At 44.1% G+C, this 10251-nt stretch overlaps 1 protein-coding gene across 1 annotated transcript in view; it reads right to left on the reverse strand.

The window, feature by feature from the left end:
* Positions 1-7422, reverse strand: part of LOC102762756 (leukocyte surface antigen CD47) — a 13614-nt gene extending 6192 nt beyond the window's left edge. The window contains exon 1 of the mRNA XM_015559009.1: positions 7304-7422. Within this exon, the coding sequence (XP_015414495.1) occupies positions 7304-7349 (46 nt within the window). The 5' untranslated portion in view covers positions 7350-7422. The remainder of the gene's footprint in view (positions 1-7303) is intronic.
* Between the last annotated feature and the right edge of the window lie 2829 nt (positions 7423-10251).

Genomic DNA, 10251 nt, shown 5'->3' on the forward strand with positions numbered 1-10251 from the left:
TTATTGCTCCCATCACTCCCTCTTAAGTTCTATCACTACCCTTATTACTGAATCTCATAATTAATATTTGATTTAATTGGTCTCCCCGTAAAGATAAAGGATAGAAAAGCTAGGACAATGTCTTCATTTGGCAGCCTATAGATTAAACCCAGGATCCACCAAGTATGCCTCATTATATGCATTATGAATGTAAAAAGTTAAAAGTCTGAATCCCAAGAAATGAGTACCCAAAAAACTTGTATCAGAGAGAATTCATTCTTCTTCCATATTTCAAGAGATCCCTCCACTTCTTACTTCTATAGACCTGATTATGGAATCATGAAGCTACATATTTCAATGCAAAATTTCAACTAAGTCAGTTGCAGGTGAGATGGAAGAGTTCCTTACATTTGGCAGGAAGAGCCAAAGTTAGTTAACTCTAGTTGCCATTTATTGAGCACTTGCTAAGTATGTGAAAGCTTCAGAGACCAAGAATATAGCTGATAATTGAAATTGTGAGCATAAATATGATTGTCCAGAGAGACCTTTCAAAGCATCAGAGCAGGTATCAGAGAATTAAATGTTGGAGAATACCAATGATTAAGGAGCAAATAGTTAAAAAGGAACAAACTAAGAAAGTGAGAAGTAGTGTGAGAAGTGACTCCACAAAGACCTCCACTATAGACATCAAGAAAATTTCTTGATATGAACAACATGGATGTCAAGTGCGAGAAGTACAAATAGCCCTGGATTAAAAATCACATTACTGGGTACTTTATCTGAAATTTGCACAGACTAGTGGGATGAGAAGTCATACTGCATTGGGAATAAATGGAAGGGAGAAAGGAGAGGCAATTATTGTTTCATTAAATTTGACAGTCAAAGAAAACAGAGAAAGAAGGTGATATTGGAAGGACTGTGGAAATAGGAACAGGGTAAGATTTTTTTGGTTCTTCTTGTATTTATTTATTTATGTATTTATTTATTTATTTTATTGTTTTTAATTTGGGGTAAAACTTAAGCATGCCTGCAAGCTATTGTGAAAGCACCAATGGAGAAGGAAAGATCTAAGATGCAAGACTGAAGAATTAAATTGATTACGTAGGTCTCCAAGGTGGTGGAAGTGAAAGAGCTGTAGACAAGTGACCTTTTCCTTAAAAGGGTGAATAGGTATATTTCTGAAACTGGGTGAAAAGGGAGAAAATGATGAAGGTTACCTAAGCTATTATCGGTAAGTTTAGAAATTGTAGAAAAGATGTTAAGAGAGTCTACACCATACATCACTACTTTTTTTGCAGCTGAGTAGGATGTTGACTATCTGTGTGGAATGGATGTTTAGGAATGGGGTAAGAAGTCCCAGCAGTCACTAAGATAAATGAAGCAAAAAGATACCTGATAGAAATGAATCTGTGTTGCCATAGACATTGACCATGGAATGAAAAACTTGAGCTTCAAACTGAATTGGGTTAGGATTAGGGTCAGAAAGGAAAGTTTAGTTAGATCTCTCCTCAATAAAGATCAAACAAGGTCTGGGGTAAAGTGGGGTGTCTCCAGAGTATCTAGTTCTGACTCAAAGTACTAGCCTCTAAATTGTAAAGTGGTCTTACAAGAAGTGCAGTGGTTGAGCTAGAATTATAGAGGAACAGCAGTTTAAATTGAGTAACATCCAGCAGTAAGGCCTTGTTAAGCTACCTAGTAACTGCATTTTATGTTATTAAGAGGCATAGAGTCTGAAATTTGTCTCTAGGTCCAGCAAAGCCTTGCAAAGTGTTTGGAGCATAGCAAGGGGCTCATATTTGGCTTGAACACCAGTAAAAACATTTTGATAGATCTTGCACTTGCCCAATTTCCTGCCTTGTCTTTTAGCCCATCAGTGTGACAAGTATTGAAATATGCATAAATATGCTCAGTCCCTGGGTTGACCAGATGTGGAGTCATATACAACTGCTCCATGGGTATGGAAGGAAGTAGAGGAGAGTGTCGCCTCTAATTCCTGTCTCACTTCCACATAACCACACAAAGGGGAAATCCAGGTTCTACTGTGTTAGTCTAGGTCTATCGGAATCAAATTTCCTGGGTGCTCTGTATTTTTTACTGTAGTATTACAAGTTCAGCAAAATTAATCCTACACTATTCTTCTTCTTTTATCATAGAAAATATAGCTGTACAAGTGAAAGTAGCTTCATGACAGTCCGAGTGCACTGTATTAGGCACTAGATATAAAAGTATAGAATTTTAAAATCTTGTATAAAAATGTATGAATGCAAAACCTAAAAGTTGGTTTAATGGATTTATAAAAATTGTGTCACAAAAATATTATTAATGTACTAAAGGCAATGCCTATACTAGCCATAGTTGAATCAACATTAAGAAATACACACAGTTTTAATAATATGAATGATAATTTTGGATTCAAAGTATTTATCAATTTTGGGAAAAACACCTATTTTTCATCTTTAGAACCTAGCCTTTCAAATCTCCATTAACAACTCAGTGGCAAATATAAAACATCTGCCAAAATACAGACGACAGCATGAGCAAATGTCCTAATAGTAGACATTTCGTTTAATGCTTTAACACACTGCCTTTACTACTTTTTGCATACTACTGAAAATGTTGATGTGCTTTTAATCAAAGTATAATTGGATGTATGGGGTATAGTGGAGGGAAGGAACATAATAATTCATTCTGCATCTTGTAAACCAATACAGGGGGTTAGAGTTTGACTGTAATTAGATGGAATGGACATTCTAGATAACTTATTTTACTGCCAAGTTCAACTGAAACTGTAGTGGCTACCAGTAAATGGCATTTGACTACCAGTCATTTGTAAATGAATCTGAAAGTGTTGTGTAGGAAATTAAATGAGTGGCTGGGGCGGGGCCTGCCCTGGGGTCCTGAACAAGTGTTGGACCAACTTTTCCTTCAGACCTCCTCTCTAAGGGCAGCCCATCAGCCTGACAGTTGGCAGGTTTGGACCTTCCTGTATTGAGCCCAAGCTCAGAGGAACAGGACATGACCTCAATGCCAATGTGACCTTCCTAAAACTCTGGACGAATTATAATAATATTTGCATTTTAGTTTTGACCCCACCCCCTGTGGGTTTTTTTGTATACATTATGGGTAAGGGCATGCCCAGAAGAAAGATAGTTTCAGTCAATCATCCCTGAATGCAAATGAAAGGCTCCACACATACAATCCCTCTTTAGAACCCAGGAGCTGTGGGCCATGCTCTCTCTAGCTTGCACTCCACCTCCAGGGAGCAATCCCATGACATTCTCTTCCCCTTGCTTTCCCCACAGGCACATAGCCCCTAACCTCTAAAGGACCCCATGACACTTGCATCCAGGGGAGAAATGGGCAGCTGCAGCTCAACCTGGTCTTACCCCCAGAACCTGTCTCCAAGACTCCTTTCCTCTGACTTCCCTGTGAGCTACAGCAGCCCTGCTATTGGCTGCTCTCACCATTTTGTCTCCCGCACTCTGTTGACTGACGGGTGCCTCATTTGGAATGTATTTTCAATAAACCCCATTTTGCTTTACTTTTATTTTCTGTTCACCTTAAACTCTTTTCTGCATCGACAAAAAGAACCAAAGTCCTAGGCAATAACCCCAACTGGTAAGAAAATCAAAATCAAAGTTTGAGTACAAATGAACGAAAAAGACCATGGACTGTCTTCCTCCTTCTATAGTCTAAACTCAGTCTCTCAAATACCTTGATTTATAACTTCTTGTGCTCTAACACTGTTAGCATCTCTTCACAGGTGCCCTTTTATAACTAAATATTAAATACACAGAAATTCATTGGTTTTTATACAACAACTAGAGGCCTAGTGCATGAATTAATGTACCAGTAGGGTCCCTCCCCTGGCCTTTGGGATTAGGCCTAACCAGATCTCTGACATTCCCTGAGGGGTTCTGGAATTCAAGAGTGCACAGGCCTGGTTGAGGGTCGCCACCAATGCACGATCAGGGCCCAGGGAGGAAGGAACATGGGAGGTTGGCGAGCTTGGGAGGGACCATGGGAAGACTCCAGGGTGTGTCTGGCCTGTTTCGTACAGTATAGATCTGCTGGATCTCAGCCGCAAGTGAACCTACTGGTCAGAGCACACAGTCCCCTGTTGGTCAGTGCACATCAAGTGACTGGTCAACCCATTGACTGTCAGCCCCCTGACCCACTGGTGGTCAGTGCATTTCATAGTGAGCAGTTGAGTGGCCTTAGCATATCATTAGCATATTATGCTTTGATTGGTTGAATGGATAACCGGACGACAGGACACTTAGTATATTACACTTTTATTATATACTAGAGGCCCAGTGCATGAAATTCATTCACTGGGTGGGGGGCGGGGAGTGGGCGGTGGATCAGGCCTAAAGCAGCAGTCAGCCATCCCTCTCACAATCTGGGACTTCTAGCTCCCAACCTCTCACCTGCCTGCCTGCCTAATTGCCCCTAACTGCTTCTGCCTATCAGCCTGATTGTTCCCTAACCACTCCCCTGCCAGCCTGATTGCCCCCAACTGCCCTCCCCTGCAGGCCTGCCCCCCAACTGCCCTCCTTCCCCTGCAGGCCCAGTTGCTCCTAACTGCCCTCCCCTGCAGGCCTGGTTGCCCCCAACTGCCCTCCCCGGCTGGCCTGATCACCCCCAACTGCCCTCCCCTGCCGGCCATCTTGTGGTTTTTGGTGCTGCCATCTTTGCGGGCATGGCAGTCAATTAGCATATCCTCTCATTGGCTGTGGGCAACACCATCTTTGAGGGTAGGGCAGTTAATTAGCATATCCTCTCCTTATTGGCTATGGGCACCGCCATCTTTGTGATAGTGTGAGGGCCAATTAGCAAATTCTCTATTAGATAGGATTAGAAGCCTGGTGCATGACATTTGAGCACAGTGGGGGACGGGGGGTGTTTCCCTCAGCCCAGCCTGCACCGTGTCCAATCTGGGACCCCTTGGGGATGTCCAACTGCCAGTTTAGGCCCGATCCCTACAGACATCCAGCAGTCGAACATCCCTTTCACAATTTGGGACTGCTGGCTCCTAACCGCCTCTGCCTGCCTGCCTGATTGCCCCTAACAACTTCTGCCTGTTTGCCTGATTGTCCCTAACCGCCTCTGCCTGCTGGCCTGATCACCCCCTAACTGCTCCCCTGTCGGCCTGATCCCCCCTAACTGCTTGCTCCCCTGCCGACCTGATCGACCCTAACCACTTCTGCTATGGCCCCCGCCACTGTGGCTTTGTTCAGAAGAACTTGGACATCTGGAATAAGTCCAGTCAACCTGGTCTAATTAGCATATTACTCTTTTTTTAGTATAGACAGAGGCCCAGTGCACAACATCCGTGCAAGGACTTGGCCTTCACAGCTACAGCTTCATCTGGAAGGTTGTCTGGTCTAATTAGCATATTATAATTTTATTATTAGAGAATTAACATAGTTCAAGTGCGTCAGGCCTCTATTTTGTTTTTCTTTTTTAGGTTATTAACTTAGTACACTAAAACACCATTAATTCTGATTTCTATGACACTATAGGGACTTGAGCACATTGGTATTATATGTAAACTAGAGGCCCAATGCACGAGTAGGCCTTTCTTTCCCTGGCTGCTGGCACTGGCTTCCTCTGGCACCCGGGACCTGGGCTTTCCTCCAGCACCTGGGACTTAGGCTTCTCTCGCAGCCTCAACTTATCTAGAAGGTCTTCTGGAAGAAAGTCCGGAAGGATGTTCGCTCTAATTAGCATATTATACTTTTATTACACTTTTATTATTATAGATGAGTGCTTATTATACATGATTTTAACTATTACTAACAGAAATGCTATACCCAAAATAAACACTCTAACAGTTTTCTTCTAATCTACATGAAAACATGACCCTTGTTTTTAAAACAATGTATGATTTATCATTTTTATTCTTCAGAATAGCTTTTGATGCCTACAGTCTGAATTAGTGATATTATATCACAATTTATAATCTGGTTCAATATGCATTCTGATCAGAAAAACGGGTTTCTGAAAGCAGTATTGTTTTAGCTATTTTGATAGTAATAGCAATGAGTCATTAATGATAATGACAAGAAACACTACTTTATCTAATATCAACCCTTCAGATAACAGACATAGTGATTATGAACAGCTCCAATGTGCCAGGATTTTCAGAAAATGGGGAAAGTGGTAACAGGGTCTTAAGAGCATCTTGAAAATAGCCGGTCACAAGGCTTTATGAACGGCACAGTGAGGCTAAAAAGAGTTTAAATGTAATTAAGTCCACATTCTAGAATTAAATATAACAGCTGTTTGTTACTGTTACTTAAACTCAATTTGCATCTTAGAAAAAGTTAACAAAATGGTCTTTGCATGTGAAATGTGACAGGCATAGCCTACACACACACACACACACACACACACACACATACACACACATACACATCACACACATCACACGCTTTCCTCAGTTTTTATGGAGCACACGTTTTTAAAAATAATAGTCTCCGAAAGCTTGGGGCCAAAATGCCTTTGGCTTACAAAGCCACCGAATTCCACTTGACTGCAAATTGTCTTCCTATTTCAAGTGAAATCCATTGCAGTTAAACTAGTCCCCAAATACAGGGGGAAACTTGAATGTGCTCTTTGGACTGTTTTAAAGTGTTTGGTGGGGTGTGGAGGTTGAGAGAGTTTCCAGGAAGTCTATTTCTAGGGTTTAATAAATTTAAAAAGGGGCGGCGGGGGGGGGGGCAACAGATTCTTCTGATTAAATGGTGTGTTGGAAATAAAAAACTGTATCAGGTATGTCTCCCTTACCTGCTATGTTCATGTGAGAGGGCAAACAGGGAAAATAAAACCATCTCGCAGACTTCGCCAAAATGCGCACTTCAATCTCTAGAAGACCAGGCCCCCCCACTGTCCCGCCTTCATCCCCAGTGCATTTAAGCGCCTAGGAGGGAAGAGGGGTGCCAAAGAGGGGGACCCTAACAGCTGCCACCCACTTCCCAAGGAAGGAGCCCTTTCTCTCTAGTTATTTTCCGAGGTGCAGCGAGGTGCGCGGTGTTGAGTCTTCCTCCGTGTGTGCGTCTGGAGGCGGAGAGCAGGGGAAGGAGATGAGCCCGCTGTCACCCGGGGAAGATGAAGAGGAGAGAGAGGAAGCAAGGAAGGAAGGGGCGCCTGAGTACCCGCGGGGCCTCCCACTTTCGCGCCAGGCATGCAGTGAACGGCGCATCCCGCTCTGTCCACCCTCTCCAGGGAGCAGCGGGGACAGCCCGGCACAGGGCACACCCCGCGGGGCGCAGCGGAGGCTGGAGAGGCGATCTGCAGAGGTAGGATCAGGGCCACTCACCGCAGCTCGCCAAGCCCAGCAGCAGCAGCACCAACAGGGGCCACATCTCGCCAGCGAAGGGGGAAGGGGCAGAGGCTGCTGCCCGTCACCACCAAGGCAGCATCTGGCAACCACTGACGTCACAGAACCCTGCCTTGCTGTGCATCACAAACTGGAACCAACGCCCAGGCTGCTGGCAGCGCTGGCTGGGGCGCTCTGGCCATCGCATACCTGCTCCCAGCCCAGCCAAAGTTGCTGCTGACTGCAGTCCCTCAGATTCCTGGACTCCTTTATATTCCCTGAGGCTCCGCGGGGACCCTGAGCCCCCTCCAGGGAGGTGGCCAATGCTGGGCTTCAGGGGTAAAACTTTCCTTGTCAACCACCCACCATCCCTGCCCAGGGTTCTGCCAACCACCATCCAAGCCCAGAGAAGCTTGGAGTGTGTGCCCTGGATCACTGGGTCTTCACTGTCCCTGCCCCTTTCCAAGGTTCCTGTCCTCCTTGCTCCTGTCCTGGGCCCCAGGATCCTCCCTCCACCGCCCTCTCTTGTTTGAAAAAAAAAAAAATTAAAAATGAGGCTACAAGCCACAGTATAAACAAGGCCTTCTTTAAAAAAATAAATAAATAAATAAATTATCACAGTGACATTGGTTTGCAAAAACATACAGGTTTCAAGTGTACAACTCAATGAAATATCATCTACACTCTGCACCTTTCTGTCCCCATTCCCTCTTCCCTCTGACAACCTCCACCTACACTCCACTCCCCCTTTAGATCTGGCTATCACCACACAGTGGTCTGTGTTATGCATATAGAGCTTTTGACTAATCCCTTCACTTTCTTTCCATATCTCACTGACTGACACAGGCACAACATTCAAACTAAAGCAAAGACCTTGTAAAACTGCCAGTAACATTTATTCTAAGTGATGAACTCTCTTGTCACAAAGTCAGTCTCTCGTGGCTACTCTAATGCGCCACATAGCCTGTCTGCTCATTTGCTTGTTTTTCTCATACCTGCTGGAGAAGAAAGCAATTTCCCACCACAATACCCCACTTCTCCAAATCCTCTATCCATGGCATCTCCTCCACTGACTCCATCCTCATAGCAATAAAACCCAGGAAATTACATTTCCACTCTCAGTGCATTATATACTATGTCACTTTTCATGGTTTCCTTGTGTAAACCTCTTGCCCTCAACATTATCATTGCTTTAAAATAAGAGAGTTTTTTAAGTATTCCCTCCTCTAAGACTACCCATCCAACCCGGCAAACAGAAGGAGTTTAATAAATGTGTTGCTGTGACTGATGGCAAGCATTGCTCCAGTGAAATTTGATAGTCATATTGTTTTAATGATTTAAAAAAGAAAGGAAAAGAGACACCTCACTAACACAATGGTTGGTAATTATGGGGTCATCATGTAAATGGCCGCTTAGACACCCTGAGGCTACCAAAGGTCTGTTGGATTCTCCTCCAACTGCTCCTTATATGGATATGAAAGAATCACCCACCAGACTTAGAGCATTGGGGCACTATGTAGCACAGAGCAGCTGGTTGGCTCAATAAGGCTGTCAGCGGTCCCTGAGACCAAAGGACCCCCTAACGCTGAGCAGTGGCCAGGAAGGACTGTCCATAACCTTCACACTTAAAGTTGGAATGATGCTCTGTTTTATACTGGGAGCTGCTGAGGCTAAGTACCTGATGTACTTTTGTGCAGAAAATGGAGTAATCTTGCCCTGGCAGGAGTCGCTAAGGGGTTAGACCAGGGGTGGGCAAACTTTTTGATTCGAGGGCCACAATGGGTTCTTAAACTGGACCGGAGGGCCGGAACAAAAGCATGGATGGAGTGTTTGTGTGAACTAATATAAATTCAAAGTAAACATCATTACATAAAAGGGTACGGTCTTTTTTTTCAATAGTTTTATTGTGGCCCGCGGGCTGTAGTTTGCCCACGGCTGGGTTAGAGCATCAGTTTGAGCAGGAAAGGTCCTTGGTTTGATTCCCAGACAAAGACATGAACCTGGATTGCAGGTTTGATGCTTGGCCCCCATCAGGGCAAGTGCTGGATGTGTCTCTGTCACATGGATGATTCTCTCTCTTTCTCCCTCCCTCTCTCTTTATCCCTCTCTCCCTTCAACTGTTTCACCTTCCATTCTCTTTTTCTTATAGGACACAAGTCATTGGATGTAAGGTCCACCCTAAATCCAGTATAATATTATTTCCAGATCCTTAGCTAAATCCATATGCAAAGTTCCCATTTCCAAATAAGGTCACATTTTGAGAATCTGGGAGTAGATATTAATTTTGGGAGGATATCATTCAACCCTCTATAGTCAATAAATGTGTAATTTCTGGGCAAAAGCATCAAGACCAAGCATGCAATTTGCCACTCCCTCCCTCTCCCTGCTCCCCCGCATGGAAATCTGCATGTTCCAGACAGTTGGTACTACCTCAGCTTGAGTCCTGGGGTGAGGATGCGGCAAAGCAGGATCCAAACTGACCTACAAAAGAAACAAGTACAGAAATTCATGTGTTACCTCCCTGACAGACATCATTGACAGTATTCAATAACCACAGTCCAGCCCTTCAGAGCTTATCCCAGCAGCTAAGGCAGCTCCCCACTGCCTTACATATGAAAACACCCGTGAATACTGCACTAACCAAAACCAGTTTGCAGGCTCCCCATTCCCTTTAGTCCCAATTCCATTGACAATATTTCACTGCATTATATCCCCTCTTTGAGGGCTAAGTGTAGAAAGAAATTGATGTTAAACACAGTCTTAGAGGGGCAAGTTTTCTAGGAAAAAAATAACTGCCAGAGTACATGGGTGTTCTTTGAAATTAACTACAGAGTAGCTGCGTTTCTGGCTTACAATCTCATCTCTGGTTCCCGAAGAGTTCCCTGCCTGCAGCAGCCAGGAATGTCTGCTGAGAAACCTTCCTTCTCTGTTCTGAACCCGAGCTCTCT

This window comes from Myotis davidii, unplaced genomic scaffold (assembly GCF_000327345.1).
Source record: "Myotis davidii unplaced genomic scaffold, ASM32734v1 scaffold2450, whole genome shotgun sequence".
Lineage (NCBI taxonomy): Eukaryota > Metazoa > Chordata > Mammalia > Chiroptera > Vespertilionidae > Myotis > Myotis davidii.